At 42.4% G+C, this 24,275-nt stretch overlaps 1 protein-coding gene across 11 annotated transcripts in view; it reads right to left on the bottom strand.

Moving 5' to 3' along the window:
• The window catches only part of LOC119176364 (uncharacterized), a 101,174-nt gene that overhangs the window by 34,102 nt on the left and 42,797 nt on the right, over nt 1-24,275 (bottom strand). For 10 of the 11 annotated variants that reach the window (XM_075877492.1, XM_037427611.2, XM_075877493.1 and 7 more), the window contains 4 exons: nt 21,259-21,325; nt 7,460-7,885; nt 5,669-6,097; nt 167-631 (listed from right to left, as the gene is read on the bottom strand). In XM_075877492.1, the coding sequence (XP_075733607.1) occupies nt 167-631; nt 5,669-6,097; nt 7,460-7,885; nt 21,259-21,325 (1,387 nt within the window). The remainder of the gene's footprint in view (nt 1-166; nt 632-5,668; nt 6,098-7,459; nt 7,886-21,258; nt 21,326-24,275) is intronic. The other variant, XM_075877500.1, reaches the window with a different exon arrangement.

Raw genomic sequence — 24,275 nt, 5'->3', positions numbered from 1 at the left:
TTAGTAAAAAAAAATGAACCCTTAAAACTTCCTTTTCGTTTGTATGCTACAAACTGCTTCTTCCTGGTGCGTTCTTTAAACACAGATCCATGCTACCACCCTCATCACAGCATAAATGTGGCAGTAATTAACAGTCATTATTGGAGCAAAATGTACACTTTCTTACCTCCCACTGAACATCTGTCTGGGTGCTCGTCACTGCCATGGATTTCTTTTCATCTTCAGTTGGCAGCAACACAGCAGATAATGAGGACTTGCCTTCCTCATTCTTTTTCAAAAAGCTTGGCAAGTCCACTTGAGTACCAATGTCTTTTAAAGCTGAAGAAGTTGGAAAGACTCCTGTGCCAAACTCAGCATAATATTCAGTTATAGGTACTGCAACACTGGAGGTCTGGACACCATCTTCAGCACACGATTTCATTTTACCAACCTTCCTTTTCACAGAGAAGTGCTTATAATCGGTATTGTGTTTAGGGGCAAACACTTTTCTGGCTGTCTCAAACACAAGGCGCCGGCGCACATTTCTCGATTTTACTTTGCGCTTGACAGACTTAGGGGCGTCTTGGATGGCCACACTTTCATCCCGAATGGGGAGCACTGCTGAGAGGCTCTCCCTGAAGTTGGTTGCACACTGAGAAAAATGAAGATACACATACAAAAAGCAATGTAATGGCTACCAAAAGGAAACAGCTATAGTACAATGGAAAAGCCTCTAAAGCTGAGTTAACAGCACTATGTCGCATCACATCAGTAGATGAAAAATTCATAAACACGGGATGTCGCTGTACTAAACATTTCGACAAGCGAACTCTTCCTCAAGGCAAGAACTTGCAGCAACGTTACAGCCTTGAAGAAGACAAGTATGCTTGTTGAAATGTTGGCTTCAGCAGCTTCCTGTGTTCAAGAATTTTTCATCACATCAAGCTTCCATATTCCCCTAAATTTCTGTCTATGTTTTTTTATATTACTTGCCACACTGAACACTTGCCACACTGCTGCAACAATGCGAACAACCTTCCACTTTGTTATGCAAACTTCACAAGAAGACATCAAAAATGAGGAACATCTTACGCTTTCAATGCTGCTGTCAAGAAACAAATGGCTCATTCCCACTCTGTACCATCTCAGAAAGGAGCCATGCATAGTTTTGAAAAAACTTTCAGAGATGTTTTGTTCTTCTATTTATAGATATGGAAAGCTATTATACAATCCTAGTGTAAGTTTACCCTGGGTTCGACCGTATATAGCATTATTATTCTCTGGGTGGTGGTGCTCATCCAGAAGACAACCATTTACGATTCTTGAAAGTAAGACTTGAACTGTGTGTATATGGGCAGAAAAATGATGAAAGCGTAAAATATAACCACATGAAGTATTCGTGAATACTAAGCTACCTTGATTATCAAATGCAACAAAAGCACAAAATGGTTAAGAAAAATGCGAGACAACAATTAGTTTGAGAATACGGGCCAAAGAACATGCACCCAGAACACTAGCAAGTAGCAATAGCTTACATGCATCATGTTACAGTTCTTCCTTTATTCTCATTCCTTACATTTCAGTTTTGGCTGCATCTAAAATTTCCAACTATTACCACAATAGGCATCATAAGCTACCACAGTTAGTTGAAATGATTTAAACAAAAATTGCCTATTTCTAGAAGCAAGTGCTTGCCTGTCATATTATGCTCTTTGCGACCTGTGTTCACCTTCATAGTCAAGACTTCTTAAGTCGACCTCAGTGAAACAGGGGCTATGGTGCACTGATAACACTGAGTGATGTCAGTGCATGTTAAAGAACACCAGATGGTCGAAATTTCTGGAGCCCTCCACTACGGCATCTCTTATAATAATATGGTGGTTTTGGGATGGAAAAACTCCAGATATCATTAGACCAACTTCAGCGATCTTTAAAGGTCAATGGATCTAAGTAAAATTCGCGAGGTACGCTCCTTCACACATTTACATCATTCATTCCCAATTGCAGGCTGGAGAGACACACAAGTTCTTCAGATATCAACTGGCTTCCCACAATTATCGGCAACATTCTGTGTGTGACAACGTTTACATCAAAGTGATGGAAGTGACGGAACCGAAGTGCTACTACATAGTCTGCTGTTAACAAGACAATGATAGAGTATGTTGTTAAGTAAATGCTTCCTTGGTTCGGCACACAAAATTTGGTTCGTCGAGGGCCTGCGTGCGATGAGCAGCAAATGATGTTGCGTTATGTTTGCGCATGATTTCCCATAAAATTACTTGAATGTTCACCAAACACTTGGTGGAGCCAATGATTACCTTTCGTCTCAATATTAGAGTGTTATAGCAAGCAGTCCCGGCTTACTTCACGGAAACTGTGGTAATATCTTACCAGCTGAAGAGGGTCTATGAGTGAGAATTACGGTAGTGTACTAAGCATGCAGAATACCATACGAAAACACTTTCTATATTATACATAGCGCACTGTGACCAGGCCTAGCACGTCGTGCCAAAGGTGGCTCATAGTTGGCTTATATTAAATTCCTTCAGTCTTGCCAGGGCGATTTTAAATGCCAATATATCCAAACTTATGCGCTTTTCCTATAGCAATATTAAGAAGTTTTAGTTAGTCCTCAAACTTTTCAAGAATAGCATTTTCAGGGATAGCACCACCTGCGCAACCAGACAACTAAGCAGGTGTGTCATACTTCATTGAAGATAAATGGCGATATTACTTGCCCTCCACAAGCATCCGCATCTCAGCTTTCATTTTTGAACAGCTCCGAGGAGCTTTTGCACATAGTACTGTCAGTCCGACATGGTGCATGTGTTGCGAGGAGTTCAACTTTCCACTGAGCACCTACACTTCACCGCTTTTGCAGCTTTCATAATGTGGGCTGGTGGGACCAGCATGCCTTGCATGATTTCTGATGTTTGCATGCGTTTTGCCAACGCCTACGTCACACAAAGAGAATACTGGTCCGTGAGGTTCTGGTTTCACTGTTGTGCTTTCTTGCTTATTTGAAATTACTACAAACTTCGTCGAGTATTTCTGCCATCAGGCCCCATGACAGGAGAGTCTCAGAAACATAGCTGATTGATATGTGGTGTTTGACCTCCCAAAACCACCATATGATTATGAGAGACGCCGTAGTGAAGGGCTCCAGAAACTTTGACCACCTGGGCCTCTTAACACACCCGAATGTGAACACACAAACCTACAGCATTTTTGCCTCCATCGAAAATGCAGCTGCCGCAGCCGGGATTCGATCCGTGACCTGCGGGTCAGCAGCCAAGTACCTTATCCACTAGAACAATGCGGCGGGGCAAGTCTCAGAAAAATAAAAGCATCATTAATATGACATAATGAAAAAATCACCGGAGTTAGCCTTTAGGCAAGCAAAGAACACTGCTCAGTGTAATTGAAAACTTACCCCTTGGTTGTGCAGAGGAGCCCTTTACCCTTACTAGCATCGCAAGTCAACATTAGCAGCAGGTGTGGAACCGAAGCGACAGTGGGTCGATAATGCCCCTTTCAGATGCTTAAAGGGGTACTGACACAAAAACTTTGGCCTCGTGTTTTATGCTGTAATGTGTTGCTCGGGGCCTGTTTTTAATGACATGACACATTTGTTGCTGCAGCGAATGACAAATAATTAAATACAGGCCCCTCATTATCGGTACGTTTCCGTCTTGGCTTGAGATATCCAAAAACTGGGTGCAATTGTCGCTACCTAGCATGTGCAGCTCTTGACCATGTCAGCACACAGAACTGTGACAAACTTCTGCTCGGTCCGCATCAAGAATTACTTTCAAATAGGAAACGGGACTGTAATGTCGCCAAACACAAAACTTTATAAGCATGCGCCATGGTCACGCACTCGCAACCAGCTGCCGAGATATGTAGACTGCGGGAACAAACGTGGCAAAAAAAAATGGTGGCTATGACGTCATCATAAATTGTTTTGTTGACTGCAGTGTGGTGACGTGAGGGAAGCAGAGGGTCCCCAAAAGGTCCCCTTTGAGGGTGTCAATGACATGATGAAGTCGAGGGCTTACGCAAACTTAAAAATTCTTTTAAGATACTTTCCCAGCTATATTCGCTGTTCATATTTTGCAGATGATATACGAATGTTTCTGTGAATCGACCCCAAAGGCTATCTCTGCCGCCAAATTTTGTTTCAGTGCCTCTTTAAAGCCTTACTGCTTAAAGAGACACTAAAGAGCAAAAAGATTTTTCACATAATAGTAAAGTTATTATAGTTATTAATAAAGTAAAGTTAATAAAGTAAAGTTAATAAGTAAAGTTAATAAAGTAAAGTTAATTATAGTAAGTTTAACAATTCTGAAAACACCCCTTTTACCACGACACGATGCTTGATAAGCAAGAAAACGCGTAAAAAAATTTAAAGGTGAAGACGTCGCCCTGAGATTCTCAAACCAAACAATGTGATGTCATGATTTTGAAAGCATCTACTGGGTCCTACATAGCTTCCAATCGATTAAAATGAAGTACATTGTCATCTGTGGGTACCATAGACCTAGCATACAAAGTTTCAGAAAATTTCGAGCCAATATCGTAAAAATACGAAAAATACATCTTGACGATTTTGACCCGGAGATTTAGGCACGAATTTAAAAATGAAACTTCCACTTCATATTTCCCCGCTAATAATGAACTCATGATTGTAAAATATATGGCATTAGAGTTCTCAGAGTGAACTTTGTCAATCTAAACCAATCCACTGTTTCTCTTTGGTGTCTCTTTGAGGATTCACATCCCCTCCTGTCGTTTGCGCTGTTAAGCACTCTTTATCATGTTATACCAACACGCCCAATCCTACTGTCTCTTAAGTTACATATGTATATTGTTTGCATACAAAGTTGCGTGAAAAAAAGTTATGCCACTGGTCTATCAAAATCATTAAAAAAAATATAGGCACTGAAAATCAGAGTTTGCATTTATCAGCAGTGTTTATGCAATATTTACAACAAAGTCCCCCATTTGTAGACACCCATTCTTACCCTTTCAGAAATTTTCGTCCCAATGCTTGTTTTTTTGCTTTTTCTTCTGTGGAACCAGATCAAACAAGATACGGCAAACCTTATCTCTTTTTCTTGCCCGCGTCTTTGTTCAGCAGTGAACATGCTCAACCGATGAAAAACAACATAACCTATATGCTGTGGAATATTATCATTATCCTAAAAAAAAAAAAAAAAAAACTGAGTGATGAACTGCCCTGAACCAAAATTGAAGGAGTCCTGCCCGTTCTTCAAGAAATGATGGCATTAACCTTTTACTAGAGTTAATTTCCTTGAAAATTAATGGCTTCAAAAGCTTCTCGAATCAGTCAAGAACAAGTGATATTAGCAGTATTGGTCAAAAGCTCAAGTGCTTTCTCTCATGCTGACATGCACGTTGGAAGCTACACAGGGTAAGATTGCACATGGCAAAAAAAAGAAGTTAAAACTTTCGGCACATGTGTTGAAACATGATCTCTCTCTCCAGTTACGTTTCCTATACACGCTGGTGCAGCTGCTGTGTAATGTTAGCAGGTTTCAGAATTCGGCTCTAACAAGTGGCGGCACCACGTGGCAAGAAACCTCTCACGCCAGGAACCTTTAATCACTTGGGTAAATTAAGGGCCAATTACGTGCTGTTTTTTGCAGTAAAATCTGCCCTTCCTTACCTCTGATTTGACATCTGCACGTGAGGTCTCCCTTTGATCGTCAGTGGGCACCAACAAAGGATGGATATGTGATGAGGCCTTGTTTTTGTCATGCTTGCTGGATACTTTTACTAGAACTTGGTTTTTCATGTCTTCAACCGCCAAAGGAACAGCGCAAGTCTGGGCCTGAACTTCACCATACGATTTCGTTGCTGCCTCATTTCTTTTCGCAGGGCAGGCATTCAAGTGCTTATCATACACATTGTGCTCAGGGGCGGACAGTTTTTTTGCCGAGCCAAAATACAGGTGCCGCCGTACATTTCTCGATTTTACCTTACATGAAGGTAATCGCAGAAAGCTTTCGACCGATTCAGAGATGCCTTGGATGGCTACATTTGTACCGCACCCTGGGAACACGTCGGGGAGGCTCTCACGGAAGACAGTTGTACCCTGAGAAAAAAGAAGATACGCATACAAACAGCAATTTAATGGCTACCATAAGAAAACAAGTGCTGCAATAAAGGTTTTTTGGCAAAAGAATGGTGAAAGGCTACAACACAGAGATAACAGCATAATGTGACATAACTACATCGAGTGATATGAGGGAATTATGTATTATTAGAGCAGAGAAGCTAACCACAAGTCACAGTGATAAACAAAGAAATTTCCAAGGGATATTTTAATTGTAACAAAATTAGTAAGACCAATGATGTGCCACTCTTTAGCCACATGGAAAACTCTAGGCCCAAAGCTTTCACACTTGATGGTTTGGAGAAAACCCAACCGCTAATCGAGACTTTTGGCAGTACCTCTACCCTTTCCTACCACCGTACTTTACATGGCATACAAAGAATACATGAGGATATGGGGGGAGGAATTGACATTCTTCCTCTACAGTATGCCTAATCAAGTATTACCGTTTCCTACCACTGGGCTTTGCTTGGCATACAAAGAATAAATGAGGAGACTAGGAGAAGAATTAACATTCTCGCTTTGAAGTATGCCCAAGCAAGTACACTCAAACCTCATTATAACAAAGTTGCATCTTGCACGAAAATAGGTTTGTTGTATCCAAAAATACGTTATGAAGGTTTATATCTAATACTATATCTATTGCAAGACTACTTTTCATTCGCTTTGTTATAACCAACATTTCGTTATATCCCGGTTTATTAAATGGAAGTTTTAATTGTCAGAGGGACATGTTATGCTTCAACATTAAAGGGAATTGATAAGCTCTCTTAAAGGCAGACTTTCAATAACAAATTACATAGGCAACTTATTTTTCCCCTGCTCTACATAATTGCGAACCACACAACCATACTGTATGGCCACTGCTCACTGTATGTTTATCATTGTATAAGCTGTGTTCACGCAAACGAGGTGTGGTATGATGCATTTGCTTTATGTTTTCCTGCAAAAAAAAACACATAATGAAGAGAACAAAAATAATCACTGTGCAATACCTGTGGCTGTTCTTCACAATAAACACTTGCCACACTGCTGCAAGAATATGAACAACCTTCTAGTTTGTCATGCGAATTTCCCGAGAAGACACAGAAAAGGATGGCATGGGAAAAAAAAAGTTACGTCTGTGCATGTTATACCCATCAGCAAGTGTGCTGAAACATGATCACTCTTTCCAGTTTTGATTACTGAGAATGCTGGTGTGGCTACTGAGTAGTGTTGGCTAGCAACAGAGTGTGTTTATAACAACTGGCAGCACCTCTTGGCAAGAAACACGTCTGACCCAAGCACCACTCGTGACTGAATAGCATTCAGTTTATTGTAGCAATATCTGCACTTTCTTACCTTTGATTCTACATCCGTATGAGGGGACTTCCTTTGATCGCCAGTGCACACCAACAAAGGATGGATTTGTGATGAGGTACTGTTTTGGTCATGCTTGCTGGATACATTTAACAGCACTTGGGTATTTATGTCTTCAACAGTAGAAGAAAATGCGCAAGTTGGGGCATGAATTTCACCATACAATTTCGTTGTGGTGCCTTTCCTCTTCACAGTGGAGGCACTCAAGTGCTTATAACGCACACTGTGCTTAGGGGTGGACCGTTTTTTTGCTGTTTCGAAGAGGCGCCGCCGTACATTCCTTGGTTTTACTTTACATAAAGGGGTGCGAAAGCTGCTATCCACGAACTTTGGGGCTTCTTGAACGGCCAACCTTTTATCACCAACTGTGATCATTGCTGGGAGGCTCTCACTGAAGGCGGCTGCACACTGAGAAAAATAAGATACACATACAATAAGCAATTTAATGGCTTCCAAAAGAAAACAATTACAGCAATAGAGGTTTTCTAGGCAGTAAAACTGTGAAAAACTACGATACATACGCTACAGCACTATGAGGCTGATCACATCCAGTGATACGAAGAATTTATGTATAGTTAGCAAAACAGAGAAGCTAACCACAAGTTGCAGTGACAAAAAAGTACAACGGTCAAAGGCTATGATAGATACATTACAGCGTTAGTGGCTAACCACATCAAGAAAGAAATTATATGTTGTCAGCAAAGCAGACAAACTAACCACAATTGCAGTGATAAACAAAAGCAGTTCAAAGGCACATTACGATTGTAACAAAATTAGTAGAGCAGTGCAAATAGCAAAATTCTGTGTGCAAATCAAATTTGAATATTAAAGTGTGAGTTTGAATCGATTATTTTTTTAATACTTCTAGAATATTTTTCAAATAGTTCAAAGCAAAATTGTGGAAGAAAAAAAAAAAAACAGCCGGAGAAGATTCCTATGCATATTCGTATGAGATATAGCAACATAGAAGTGTTTCTTTCCGCTAGGTTGATGAACTTAAGCTTGTATTAGCGCGTACATATAAGAAGGAAAGACGACACAGACGTAAAAAAAAGTAGGTAGTCGCTGGCAGGGTAGTTTTTCACATTTGCTCGTTAAAAAGTAGGCAATGCAGAGGCTGCACAGCATTAGTACATTATTTTAGTACAATCAAAGTGTTGCCAACACTTTACACGTGAAAGGCCAGAATGCTAATTCTTCAGCCTCTCCTCTTTCAAATCCTGTGGAAGCCCAACAAATGTGGCAGACAAGGGTGTGCTCGCTTCGAATTAGACTTGTCAAATCTGCCTCGTAGACATCAACATACAAGAACATTGAAATTTTGGATGCTAAAAATTTTTGGCGTCAGATTTTTCACACTTCCTGCCCAAATTTCAGGTCAAAAACAGCATTAATTAAGCCCCCACCTCTTTCTTACCACATCTATCATCTACATGTTGGAACCATTATTTTCTTCAGTCAATACATTTGCAACGGTAGGGGAACCTGAATGGCAGCTCTACCACAATACGAAAATGTGATGAGATGAAGCATACTAAAGATTTGAAGGGATTATTCTTAATGGGACGTTAACTGTGTGTCTGTGTAGCAGAACCTGAATGGCAGCTTTGCCGGAATACGAAAGTGTAATGAGGTGAAGCATATTAAAAATCTGAAGGCACTACTTTTAATTGGATGTTGACTGCATTTGTCTTTGGAAAATTCTAATAGTTTGAATAGTAAATATTCCCGTGCAAACCAAACCACAAAGCAAACACTATTAAAAATTTATTCAAAATATGGAATATTTGCACACCTCTAAAAATTAAAATAAACAAAAAAAGATTGTTATAAAGCTATGTGGGGAACTGTTGGCCCAAAGCTCAGACACTAAATGGCTTCAAGGAAACCCAACAACTAATCCAGACTTTTGCAGTAGTACATCTACTTTTTCCTACCACCGTGCTTTAGACTGCATACAAGGAATGAATGGGGAATAGGGGGAGGAATTGACATTCTTGCTTTGAAATATGCCCAACCAAGTATAACCGTTGTTACAGAGGCACGCTACTCTTATCACAGGGCATGATGCTTGTTCCTCCATACACTCTACTGGGTATTTCCGTGCTCCTCATCTTGAAAGGTGGGCACGAAGGACGCGGCTTGGCCATGACGCTAACCAGATCTCTGTTCTGCGTTCTGCAGGGCATTTTCCAGTTTAGCGCATCTTCAGCTGTGAGAGGCCACACGTGCTGGGAAAACGACGGCATCATCGACAAGTATCAACTTCCTCCAGATATCACCGCCGGACAAATTCCGCTGTGGTTCCACCCTGGCAATTTGACTCCGCTGGCGACACCAATCGGCAGTTGCTGCGTGACGTCATTCGAAGAAAATGCTATAAAAGAAACGCCTCACCGATTTGCCTTTTGTGGGCACGAAGGACGCGGCTTGGCCATGACGCTAACCAGATCTCTGTTCTGCGTTCTGCAGGGCATTTTCCAGTTTAGCGCATCTTCAGCTGTGAGAGGCCACACGTGCTGGGAAAACGACGGCATCATCGACAAGTATCAACTTCCTCCAGATATCACCGCCGGACAAATTCCGCTGTGGTTCCACCCTGGCAATTTGACTCCGCTGGCGACACCAATCGGCAGTTGCTGCGTGACGTCATTCGAAGAAAATGCTATAAAAGAAACGCCTCACCGATTTGCCTTTTGTGGGCACGAAGGACGCGGCTTGGCCATGACGCTAACCAGATCTCTGTTCTGCGTTCTGCAGGTCAGTTATAACAATTATTCTCTTCGTAGTGATTGTCGTGGTATTATTGTCCTGCCGTGCCCACGGAAGTGCCTTAACCTTGCCTATGAATGTCTTTTCGTCTGCAAGTTGCTTCTATGCGGGGACATTGAAACTAACCCAGGTCCCACGCAGAAAGAATTGTTTGAGCAGTTGCTTGAAGGTCAAACTGTAATCCGCAATGACATTGCAGAAATGAAAGCGCAATTACTTAATGTCGAAGGGCAGATCAGTAGCCTTCAGCAGATGGTCAGTCATATTGAAAAAAGGCTGTCTGAACTACCTTCATCACCGGAAGACGGAGTTCAAAATACGCTTAAATCCATAGAACACGTTATCACATTCCAGTCAAAGAAACTAACTGATCTTGAGGACAGAAACAGGCGGTCAAACATAATAATTCATGGCGTTTCTGAATGCCCCGAGGAAACGGAAGCGCTTCTTAAAGAAAAAGTTCTAACGACGATAATGCGGGATAAGATGAACGTACAATGTGAATCTATCGGCCGCATCCACAGGCTTGGACGCCTTGGCAGCAAACGCCCGGTCATTGTCTATCTCCAAAATTTCAATGAAAAGAAACTGATACTCGATAGCTGTCGCAAACTTAGAGGATCAGGCATATCTATTCAAAATGACTATTCGCAAGCGACTTTGAAGAAACGGAAGTTTCTGTGGGAAAGCGCGAAAGCAGAAAAACTACAAGGTAAAAAAGTGCACTTGCTTCATGACAAGCTAAAGGTCGATAAAGAGCTATACTTTTGGGATGAGACAAAAAACATGCGTGTCAAAATAACGAACCAGCGATCTCAGCAGTCTGACATATGACCCGTTTTCAATGAGTATGACAAGAGTTTACGTATAATCAACCTAAACGCTCGTAGTGTAATAAATAAAACAGTACCTTTGGAAGTCTCCTTACTAGAACAAGACCCCCACATTGCCGTCATAACTGAAACGTGGCTACGGACTGAAATATGTGACGAGGACGTTTTCCCACCTTGTTATCAAATATTTCGTAAGGATAGGGCTTCTAGAGGAGGCGGCGTGGCTGTCCTCATTAAAAACCCGTTAGATGCTGTTCTTTTGCAAGACATCCCCGGCCTAGAATGTTTATGCGTAAAAATCACATGCTGGGGCCATAACTTTTTGCTGTGTGCCATTTATAGGCCTCCTGATGCCACCCCTGAGTATCTGGATAAACTAGAAAAATACCTGTCTCAATTCCACAAACATAAAATACTCTTAATAGGGGACCTTAACTTACCAGGCGTTAATTGGGAACGCTTTCAATCACTTTCTGAAAACAACAATCATTTCAATAGTATACTGAGTATAATGTTAACTCACGACCTAGTGCAGATAGTGCGGGAACCAACACGTGTTCAAGGTACTTCGAAATCAGTACTGGATTTGGTTTTTTTACCCAGACAATTATCAGAGTGCACAGTTCAAGTTGTGGAAGGTATTTCTGATCATCTTCTTGTCAGTGTTTGCTTACACATTGTTGCTCCTATGAAATCAAATAATTCTGTGAAGCGTTCTTTCAAAGACTACTCACGTGCAGACGATGCATCCATAATAGAACATTTGGAAACATGTCTAACTGATTTCACCGACACTGATGTCATCTCACTTTGGTGCCGTTTCAAAGATATATGTAATTTCTGTACAGATACGTTTGTACCAACCAAACATAAACTAGTTAATAGGCAGACACCATGGATGACGCGTGAAATCATCCACCTGAAGCGAAAAATAAAGAGATTAAAAAAACAATGCATATCTATCGGCAATCTAAAAGAACTAAAAGATAACCTTGCACGTGCGGTAAGCTCTTCGAAGGATCACTATTTTAAGACGGTGCTACCAAACTTTATTTCAGAAGATCCTAAAAAGTTTTGGAATTATATAAGCGAAAAAAAGAAGCCAGTGTCTCAAATTTCTATTAATGGCTCAATTGTTAATGATCCTGGTGACATCGCATGTCATTTGAATGAGTACTTCCAGAGTGTTTTTAGTAAGTCTGGTGTTTGTCCAGCCAATCACACAACATTTCATCCCTCTGATGTCAGTTTCATCTCTTACCCTGGCGTGGTTTCTATGCTATTGAACTTGAAAACGAAATCTTCATGTGGTCCTGACAACCTTCCTAACATGTTTCTGAAGCGATATGCTGAGTCTATTGCAAAGTTTCTTGTTATAATTTACCGTAATTCTTTACTTCATGGTAAACTACCGGATGACTGGAGGGTAGCCAGAGTCGTTCCCATACACAAGAAAGGTGATCGATCTTTATTAGAAAATTATCGACCGATATCACTTACATCATCCTGTTGTAAACTTCTTGAGCACATTATCGCCAATCAAATTAATGAATTCTTAGATGAACATTCAGTTCTCTCTAATCATCAACATGGGTTTAGAAAAGGCTACTCGACAGTTACACAATTAGTTACCGTTATTCATTCACTCGCTTCATGTTTTGATAAAAATGGTCAAATCGATGCAATATTTCTAGATTTCAGCAAAGCCTTTGATAGGGTTCCGCATGACAAACTGATCTTAAAACTCAGAAAAATCAAACTTCCGGAAATTTTAATTACATGGATTAGGAGTTATTTGACTAATCGATCCCAGTGTGTGGAAGTTAATGGGCGGCGGTCTGGCTATCTTCCGGTTGGTTCCGGGGTTCCTCAAGGGAGTGTATTAGGGCCATTGTTGTTCTTGATATACATTAATGATATCGTTACAGTCATTGATCCTAGCATTGAAATTAGATTGTTTGCAGATGACTGCGTGTTGTTCCATGAAATCACTTCACCTAACGATCAGCACCTCCTTAACACTGCTCTTGCTAACATTTCCGAATGGTGTAACACATGGGACATGAAACTTAATATTGGTAAGACAGTATATCTTCGTTTCTCTCGCAGAAAAGCTCCACTTTCCTTTGAATATAGGCTAGGCTCATTACCATTGCATGAGGAAACGGCATACAAGTACTTAGGTGTAACTCTTACTAATACTTTGTCGTGGAATACACATATAAATAGCATTTGTTCTTCTGCATACCGCAAGTTATATTTTTTAAGACATAAGCTCAAACAGTCTCCTCCAGCTGTTAAATTACTTGCTTATAACACACTAATTAGGCCAAAACTCGAATATGCATGTGTAGTATGGGACCCCTTTACTAAAACCAACATTAATCACCTAGAAAATGTGCAAAGAAAAGCAGTCAGGTTTATTTATTCCAAATTTTCACCGTATGACTCACCCACTGAACTGATGCAGGCTAACAACATTCCATACCTTGCACTGAGACGGAAAGCTGCACGTTTGGAATTTCTTTACCTCCTTTGGAATCATAAACTAGCGATTAACCCCTCACCATATCTTTCATCTTCTACATCAAGACTTACTCGCCACCATCATCCTAATTCTTTGACACCTTATTTTTCGAGAACAGATTTATTCAAATTTTCTTTTTTTCCCCGCACCGTAACAGACTGGAATGATTCATTGTAGCATTTAAGCGCATTGGGATCATTGCTCATTGCTAATTATACTTGTTTGCTCCGTTTTGTTGTTGTTTTATTCTTCCCCCACCCTGCTTGGATCTGTACAAGGTCTGCAGTATTGAATAAAGAAGAAGAAGAAGAAGAAAGTAAAGCTCATTAGCCCAAGGAGTGCATGAACAGCGCAGCTGAAGTTTATTACTCTTTCAATAACTGAATATTGTAAATGCTTATGATGCACCTCATAATCTTCATCTTTAAATGCATTAGAATTGCTTACCATATGTATTTGTATCCAAAGTGTTCAGATATATGGGAACCATGTTTCGCAATTGTTTTTAGGAGTGAAGCTCCTTATGGCGTGGCTTGTGTATCCCCCATTGTCGTAGTGTGTAACCTGTGGCACATACTCCCATACCAGTGACCCATACGTGCTCTCGGGCACACATCCGCATGTCAACATGCAGATGTGTGGTCCACAGCAAAAATGTGGTACATACTCTCATTGATTGATTTGATTGATATGTGGGGTTTAACGTCCCAAAACCACCATACGATTATAAAAGACGCCGTAGTGGAGGGCTCCGGAAATTTCGACCACCTGGGGTTCTTTAACGTGCACCCAAATCTGAGCACACGGGCCTACAATATTTCCGCCTCTATCGGAAATGCAGCCGCCGTAGCCGGGATTCGAACACGCGACCTGCGGGTCAGCAGCCGAGTACCTTAGCCACTAGACAACCGCGGCGGGGCTACATACTCTCATTTAGTCCTCGGATTGTCCGCTGAATGGCGTTACTTGTATATGATGAATATATAATAAAAAGAAGCGAGATGGCGGTGCTTGTTCACTAGATGGATGAACGGACACATGGATGGATGCTCAAATGAACGCATGTACGGATGAACTGATGCCCAGTCCTGTAGAGTCTGAGGTATCGCCCAGCACAGGACATGCTGAGGCTACGTCTCGATTACTATGAAACACAGCCACGTCGGGTGAATACCTTTCCCGAGAACGCGAGCCTACAGGCTAGCAACACGGCTGACCGTCAAGTGTGAGATCTGCCCATCGGTGTCTTCTTATTGCCGCGTGACTCTACACACTTGCATTTGGCCACACATTTTAAATAAACTAAATTTCTATTACAGGCTCATTGAACCATTTTTGAACCTTTTGAATATACGATCTGAGCTCAGTGTGTTGGTTATTTCCTCACGCTAATAATTTGAGGGCTGTTCCCTGACCTTCTTAGCTGGAGGTATGATGTGAGGAAATGAAATTTTTAAAGATAAACATGCGCTTGCTTTTAACCAGCATATCAGTGAAAGTTCTAACAAAAAAAAAGAAGTTCAACAAAGTTTGACAGTGCTAGCGCTGCGTTTTAGCTACCCGAACGTAACCAAATTGCATCATTGGCCTTTATTGCATTTTTAGTATTCATCCCGTCTATTTATGCTTGGAACTTCGAATACTAACTATTCAAAAGTCAAATCGAACTCTCCGATAAGGTATTATTCAATTTGAATTGAAAACACTAATATTTTCACAACTCTGCTTTTAAACACAAGCAGCGTACTCGCATGATTAGCTAGCATGCCAAGCTAGCACAAGCTAGCAGCAAAAGGCTATTAGCCCCAAGAACGAACACTGGCATCACAGCAGTCCTGACGATGTGACGTCACGGCAAGCACTCGCCTTCTACGCCGCCGCTTGTCTCCGTTTTCCGCACCTATCACGTACCCGCTCTTTAGCGATACATTGGTGATTACTCCTGAGTTGCGTGACACAAATCTTTCAAGATACAAGTTGAAAGTTTTCATAACTAGTGAATGTTATCGAGGCTGTGAAAACTTTTCATAGTTTAGCTTACAAGATACATAGGGAGACTTCCGTCTGAATGAAAGATTTACTGTGAAAATTGTTGTTTTCGTAGTGTACATGAAGAAATTGGTGCTATAGGAAAATATGCTATGCTGGTGCTAACGTGATTACCAATAGGCATAGACTCCAGGAGGAGAAAATATGTGTGCCAAAGTATCACAAATGAAATTAGCATCTTTCCAATATCACTAGATACATTGCCCTTCGCCATGCAAGTTACGCCTGCATCTGCAAATAATCTATCTAATCAGTAGTTCTCAGCCATGGATGTGTCGGGGACCCCTTGGGGACTGGTGGAAGTGATGGGGGACCCCTTGCAGCGGAGGGGAGTGAGGGGAAGTACGTGGGTAAATTAACATAACTGGAGCGTCAAAGAAGTGCCTTTTATTGCTACCAAAAACATCAAACAAACGTGCCACATCACTTCATTTTGGACAGTTCATCAATACATGGCACAGTCACGCTTAAAGAAAACTGCGGGTGAGGGTTTCGCGGATCATAGAAATAGCTTTCCGCGGACCCCCATTTCAGAATCACTGATCTAAATGATTTGACAGAATTGCATTTTCTCCAACAGAAAACTCTACATCTTTACATGAATCTGACTGTCATCATACAGTCCCCATACAGCGAACATTTTTCAAAGCCTCCTACTTTTACAACGAACACTTCCGACACTGTCGCGAAAAAAAATATGAAGCTTGCGAAGCGAAAAAAGTGTTAAAACAGAAATTCTAAAACACAAGATGGGCGCTAGCTTGCGTGTTCCCCACTGCTGTTTACTTGCGACAAAGATACCGTAGAGCACAGTGAGCACTGCACGCAGATTTCGCACGTTGCGAGCTAGGTCCCTCACTTTCCAGACGTTTCTTCACCGGCAGAACAGAAGTAAGAAAAAAACGAAAAACAAAAAGAAAATAGGAGGCAGCCAGAAGACTTATCTTGCAAACAGCTTTCGTGCGGCAAACTTTTCTGACACCGTTCTTGACATTGTGAGGGTGCTGACACCCCCTGTAGAGTTGTTTGTGCCGCGTGGCGCACACGTCTCGCACAGGAGCCGTATTTTGGGGTCGCAACCATTGAGCGGTAGGTGGCATTGTGCTTGTGAGCGTTGAATGCCCCCATCATCATCATGGTTAGAAAACGTTAGCCCTGGCGGCAAGCCTTGGTGACCACGTGCAAGAAACAAGCTGACCTCTTTTGCGGGTGGAGGTTGCCACAAACGGTTGACTCCAGCAGTGGGTCTGCCGTGGACGGCACCGCAAGCCGTCTGTGGTGGGCCCACGTGGCGAGTCAAACGGCGAAGCCGCCTTATGTGTTTTATTGTGTTTATGTTGTTGAGTGTTGTGTAATAATTGGTAAAGATATCTTAGCATGTTGATCACGATTGATGTTATGATTATTCGGCTGATGATATTGTCGTTTTAAATTAGTTAAATAAATGTGTGTTGTTGTTTCGTTCGTTCCAACCGCTTGTCCTATGTCCGTTCACTCTAAGAGTGTTGTGGCTCTCGTCACATCGAGACCCCACACTGGCTGCCCAACGTAGAGCTCTTGGAGCATTGGACAAGTTTTTGCGGTTCGGAACAAGCTTTTGTTTGAGCCGGGGAAGAGTAGGCCTAGGGGGAACTTCCCATTGCTAGCATCGGCGGTGTGCTTTGTTGAGCGAGGAAATCGGTTGAAACGTGTTTGAACTTGTCACAACTTTGAGTTCTATTGTTTTTCTGCTCGCAAGTGATTTTTCGTTGTTGTTGTTGTTGCTTTGAAAGAACGTTGTTGAGTTGGTACGAGAGCCATGCAGTCTGCAACCTAGAGTGAGCAACGCTTAGAGCACGTGTATTGTAGGCCACGCCCCAAGCGAGTCAGTACGGATGCCTCGTGGGTGGTCCGATTTTCCGTAAACAACTTCATCTATCTCTTTGGACTCAGGGAGTCGGGCGTCATTGCTGTCTGGTATTGCGGCTCGACGCCGGGGTGTCGTGAAATTATCCGGTACGGTGGACACAGATCACTCGGTAAGCTGCTCTGTGCGGCGAGCGATAGGACCACCTTACAGAGTGGATGCCTCTTTGTGGCTGCCTCTTCTGCATCTAGGCTGAGTGCTGGGTGGATGCCAGTTGTTGTCGAGCGACTCATTAGGCCGAAGGCTCTGCGCAGCCGCCAGTCGCACGTGGCACAACTAGGAAGATCGTGTGTTGCACTCTGCTTCCCTCACTTTTTTTTTATCTTGCGATGCACTAGTTAGGAAAAGTGACTTTTGTTTTATTTTTGTTGGGCGTCTCGGCCACCACCGATGTATTAGCTAACAGTACTGACCATCGTACCACGTGGGCGAGGAGCCCGAAGCTCCCTTCCCTTGGCCCTACTGCATTGTTCTTTTGAGTGTTTGGAATGTACGCAGCGGGAGTGATGTAACCCACGGCTGGCTGTCTTCTGCACATCGTCAGCGCTGCTGGCCAGGAATGCGATCATGAGGTCGGGCGATGGACTTGCTTGGGACCTGCGCAACTGCCTGCAGTCCGGCGCCCTCGTGAGTGCTGGTCGCAACTGAAAGACGTGTCGGCGCGAGTTATGGTTCATCGTGCCGACGGCAACTTTGCTGTTGTGGGACCGGTGCTGAGGTGAAGTCGTTAAGCCGGACAGTGCAACAGTGTGGACCGGCGGCAGTGCTGTCGTGCACAGACATTATGTAGGAACATGTGTTGTCATTTTTTGTTAGAGCTTGTGTAGCTGATTTCTTTTATGTTTTTCTTTTCGGGATATTGTTTGAATTAAAGTTGGAAGAATGCAGGGGTGCTGGCACCCCTTAAAGTTGCTTACGCCGCGTGGTGAACGTGTCTTGCACAGAAGCCGTATTTTTGGGACACGACTATTGAGCGGTAGGTGGCGTGCTTGTGAGCATTTATCGCCCTCATCATCACCATGGTTAGAAAACGTTAGCACCAGCGGCGATGCGCAAGAAATAAGCTGGCCTCTTTTGCAGGTGGCGGTTGCGGCGAACGGTTGACTCTAGCGGTGGGTCTGCCGTGGACGGCACCGCGGGCCGTCGGGGGTGCGCCTACGTGGTGAGTCAAGCATTGGCGAAGCCGCCTTATGTGTTTTATTGTGTTTATGTTGTTGAGTGTTGTTTAATAATGTGTAAGGATGTCTTAGCGTGTTGATCACGATTGATGTTATAATTATTTGGCTGACGATAGTCGTTTTAAATTAGTTAAATGTGTGTTGTTGTTTGGTTCGTTCCGACCGCATCTGCTGTGTCCGTTCACTCCAAGAGCGTGGTGGCTCTCACCACATCAAGACCCCACAGCACCTACGACTGCCAACGATCAACCAACAATGCCCCTTCAAAATCAAAATGCCATAAATGCGAGAAGCGATAACCTTCACTGCAACGCTCAACTCTCCGACACCACTATGCGCCACAAACGTTTTTCCACCTTTCGATAACGGCAAAGATCGGTCGATTAGTACGTGCGGTTTCAGCGGTGCCTCAACAGATAAGCACAAGAGCGATGGCAACGTGACTGGTGGCAATGGGCCGGCCATTTTGACTCATTGCCTTCAACCTTATCACAGTCATCTGCAGATAGCTGCTCCGCGGAGTGACGGCAGTTAGAGTGCATCATGCTGCCGTTCGCAAGTTCGTTGGTGCTGCGTCGTGCGGGTTGCTTGCGCTTGTTGCTTGCACAATTTTCGGCGTCTGTGTTTCTTAATCGAATAGGCTACTCGCCGCACCCGAGCACGATACTGAGTGAAGCATGTGCAAAGAAAGTACAAATGCCCGCATACATTGGACTGCAAGCGAAATGGCATGCTGCGGCGAGAGCCGAGATAGCGACGTGCCACATGCAATTAGCAAGGGATCATTGGTTCGATGTGGCGGTGCTGCGCTTCAGTGGAACAGTGAGAGTTCATCGCGAACGTGGCTGAATTCACTCGGGAGCAAACGGGCATTGTTAAACACGTAAAAAGGCCTAACTTGTCAGCGGAAGGGTTGTTTACACTTTTGAATAAAAATACACAGAAAAAAAAGTTTAGCAACTAAGTGGACGTTTTTATGGGGGGCCACATGCAATAAATAACTGAAATAACGATCATTTCTCGCGGCACTTTCAAGTTCGTTATAAATAGGTTCGACTGTATATGCTTCTTCTCAACAGTCGCCAGAGATTGTGTGGTAAAATACCCTGATTTGCATGAAATGCTGGGCTGATCTACCGCCGCGTCACAAACAGTATTGTTCATTTCACATGGCAGCACAGCTAACAGCAACGATTCTAACAAAGACGCCAGAAAGTCGAAATGAACTCTTTCAATGGCGCAGTCACCGACATGGCCCAAGTAATCATTAAACAACCTTGGCCTCGATGACGCGACGACAGGTCTTGTACGTCATGTCCTCATACAGGTAATCAACTGCAAGAAAAATCAATTTATGAGGTGGCTATCTAAACTGGTAGTTACGAGTGCCATAATTCTGTTGCTACGATTCTGCACGAAGGCAGAATCTGAGAGTAATGAGAATTTCCACACATAAACACACTTAACCTCAATAACTTTTTGGTGAAATGAACCTACAAAATTATTGCGGGAGAAACATGAAACTGAACGTGTTGAGTGAGCAAGTACACAAGAAAAACAGACGCAACAGCGGCAGCGGTATGCTAGGGTGAGTGCATTCGAGACATTTTGCGAGACTCGATAATGCATGTGAGCGCGGGACTTGGCATACCAGCGAAAGCACTGTTCGTAGATATGTGGATTCCTCAGACACAGTAACACTAGAGGAGGGAAGACCATCACATCTACAGGAATCATCCATGAACAGCTCAACCTAATAATGTGAATATGGTGTCTTGTGTTTCAAAATCACATGAGTATGCACTAATGAGTTTATTGTACCCAAGTAGAAGTGTATTCTTGCTTTTGACACCCCTCAAAATGCGGCTGCTGTGGGTAGGAACAGAATTCATTAAAGGGGATAGCAGCGTGACACAGATCTTTTCATTCCTTTCACATTGCCTACGACCGAGCGCGTGATTGTGTAGAAGCAAAAGCAAACATTTATTGTTTTACCAGGAACATTATCGATTCTGTTTTCGTCGTTCATCTGCAACTTGAGACGAAAAGAAAGCGAACGCAAACAATAGAACAGCGCACGAAGCGAGCGCATCATTAAGTAGGCGTGCGGTGGCGGGCATCAAAGGGCCCATGCCGTGACGTCACCCAGGCCTCCCGCCAGAAGGCGCCATTCCAACTTCTCGGGGCTAATAGATACTCAGCAGCCACAAACCCACTCTCTACTACTGCTAGTGATAGGGCACCTTACTGGCGTTGCCAAATCAGTAAATGCATGCCCACCTCAGTGTCTCTGTGGAACATTCGGTATAACCAGTGTAAGAAATGCCATTATCACCCCCGAACAACACGAAGTAATACACCTTGTCTACATACACGGCGTAAACATACTAAACAGTTAATTAAACATGCCCCATACCCCAGCAACCACAGGCCAGTGCTTAGCTCAGCACCATAGCACCTTGATGCTTCACATTATGATTCCTTCAAAATACAACCAAATAAAAAAGAAAAAAAACCTGAGTTCCCAGGCTTTCTAGCAAGTCAGGCTTCAAGTCCGTGGTAGCCCCCAAGCAATCAGAGTTCCTATAGAAAGAAAAAAAAAAAGCCGCAATACTTAACATTCTAGTGTTATATTCAGCTAATAAAGGTAGCAAAAATCGTCAGCACTTTTAACTTGTTTTAATTACCTCAGCTGATCTTGAGCTTTAAACAAGTGAATTCTTACTAATTATCAGATATGCCATTCATTCTAGGGCACATGACACAGTTCCAGATTCAAAGCTGGTCAGAGCTGATGCTAGGAGGAATTCTGAGAACCAAAATTAGTAAGAGTTTCAAACCCTCCAAATAAGCTGGAAAATACTGTAGAGTTCCACTAATTTTTGCACTATAATGTGCAAGGATGACTTGTTAGAAAATAATACATGGTGTACCAATGTTATGAGCCAATGAATCACAACTGAAAATTGGTGATGTCCTCACCATCTAGAAAAAACATACTGGTCTACAGCCTTTCCAGACATCAATTGTACAGTCATAATAAATGACCTGAAATATTTAGAATTATAATTAGTGAGCAATATTAAAACCTAATAAGCTAATTACTATAAAACAGTCTTCTTGTAGGGTACTTCAATCCAGGGGCAGAAGCGGGCTTCAATCTTTAGGAGCAGCATAAGAAAGAGCAGCAATGCTGCATTACAACAGCTTTGAAGTGGTAAAAGAGTTTTTTAGCAGCTTTGGAGTATAAAAAGATGCATTTTGGAGCAACAAAGATTAACTTTCGAGCAAATTTTTATGGTCAGACATCTTTGTTAATTGAAGTTTTTTTATTTCTGGTAAACATAAAAAAATTACAATGTTTTTACTACACATTCAATACTAATTAACCACTTTTTCTACAAATTATATATATATTCTTCTAATTAAAATGTTGCACCTTAAGAAGCAATAACTAAGAAAAAATAACAAATGCTTCAAATGCTACACTTGATTAGCGTATAATTCTGAGCATGCTCCTCCCTTCAATGTCACTACCAATTTCATATTTTCATGTCCATTCCACAAAAAAGCCTCCCCCCCTTCTCCCCACCTTTTCTTCGTACCTCGATCATATATGCATCAATGCAGCACTGGCCTATTTGGACCCTTGGACCCTAGCAATTCAATCTCTAATGTCTATGTGTGAAACTAGTTGCAAAAAAAAAAATGTGAGTCTTTGTTTCTCTGCCTAATTATCACACCCCGAATGCAAAGCAAGACACCAATAAAAATTTTCAGGCTCCTGTGAGCAAAAGCAACGCCTTCAAAGCCTGTATTCCAAGAAAGTGCTCATGACGACGTAGTCAGCTAAAGTAGGGCTTTCTGATATCAATCTTTGTCGCTTAGCACTGTTTCATTGACACATCATCGTAGGTTCTTCCATGTCACACTTCCCACAGTTGAATTGCATTGCCATTGTGTTTGTTGTGTATGGAGACTCTTGATGTAATCAGTCGTGCTCTGAAGGCGAGTGAGAAGACTTCAGAGGAAGTCCACATATACTTGCTTTTTTCATGAACAAATGACGACTATTAGAATAAATTGAAAAGCATGTGCTTCTGTTCTTAAAGTGCCACAGCCGATATGAAAATTGAGAGAAAAATAGAGATAAGCAATAAAGTGCGTCGCTAAACTTGACCATGCTTCCGTGATATTGTTTTGTGTTCACACTGACAAAACACAAGCAGACATGTACCAGGGAGAATACAAGAGAAATGAAATTTTTACAAAACTCCACTACCGATGGTATGACAATAAAACAAATTCACTGACGATTATGAAACTGCAAATGCAAATTCTGCGCGTAGCTTGGTCTTGCGGCAACGATAAATGCTCTTGAAGTTTTGTGTATCAACAGTTCTAGCAATGCAACATTCCTTACATGTTGCTACAGAATCAACCTGTGCTCGAGTGCTACGCACACCACTCTGTTCATTGCAGGCATCGCGAACCAAGTGAAATGCTGACAGCAATCAAGTGCTTTGCACACCGCCCAGTGCATTGCAAGCATTGCAAACCATGCGAGATGCTGATAGCCCCATTACTACAAATGAAGCCAACCGCAGTGCATGTGCCAGTTCTGAATGCACATGAGACAGAGGAAGAAAATGAGGTTAGAGGCCAGTGGCTCGTGATATCGACTGATTTCACGTTAGCTCTCTTTCGTCCTTGTTCGCTCTGTTGGTTATGCTGGTGGCAATGCTCAATGCTGGAAAGGGTGCCTAAAAGCTGCGCTGTATAATTGCTACACAACCACTTTTTTATAGCTATTTCTCTCCTACCCTTTCCTGCTCACTAACTTTTTTGCGCCACCACCAACGTCCTAGAGAGACAGCCAGGTTGATCATGACAATGGCACATGAAGACACCAAAGACTGCTTAGGAGCAGCCAACCGCAGTGCATGTGCCAGTCCTGAATGCACATGAGACAGAGGAAGAAAATGAGGTTAGAGGCCAGTGGCTCGTGATATCGACTGATTTCACGTTAGCTCTCTTTCGTCCTTGTTCGCTCTGTTGGTTATGCTGGTGGCAATGCTCAATGCTGGAAAGGGTGCCTAAAAGCTGCGCTGTATAATTGCTACACAACCACTTTTTTATAGCTATTTCTCTCCTACCCTTTCCTGCTCACTAACTTTTTTGCGCCATCACCAACGTCCTAGAGAGACAGCCAGGTTGATCATGACAATGGCACATGAAGACACCAAAGACTGCTTAGGAGCAGCTTTGGTACAATAATATGTATTGGAGCAGGTTGGAGAAACATAAGCAAATTGGTGCAGGGCAGCACAAATAGCTCAACACTTACGCCCTTGTCTTCCTCTAACAAACTACAGCATCTGGCGCAAATGAACTTTTCAATAAAAATTTGTTAGGCATACAACTATAAATGGTTGACATACGAGAGAAAAGCACCTACATCAACATCCTTGAAGAGATAGGTACATTAGGCTCTTTAATATTTCAAACTCAGGGGACCCCAGAAAATAGTTTG

Source organism: Rhipicephalus microplus, chromosome X (assembly GCF_043290135.1).
Source record: "Rhipicephalus microplus isolate Deutch F79 chromosome X, USDA_Rmic, whole genome shotgun sequence".
Classification (NCBI taxonomy): domain Eukaryota; kingdom Metazoa; phylum Arthropoda; class Arachnida; order Ixodida; family Ixodidae; genus Rhipicephalus; species Rhipicephalus microplus.
The sequence above is the reverse complement of the archived record's forward strand: the minus strand, read 5'-3'. Positions and strand labels throughout refer to the sequence as shown.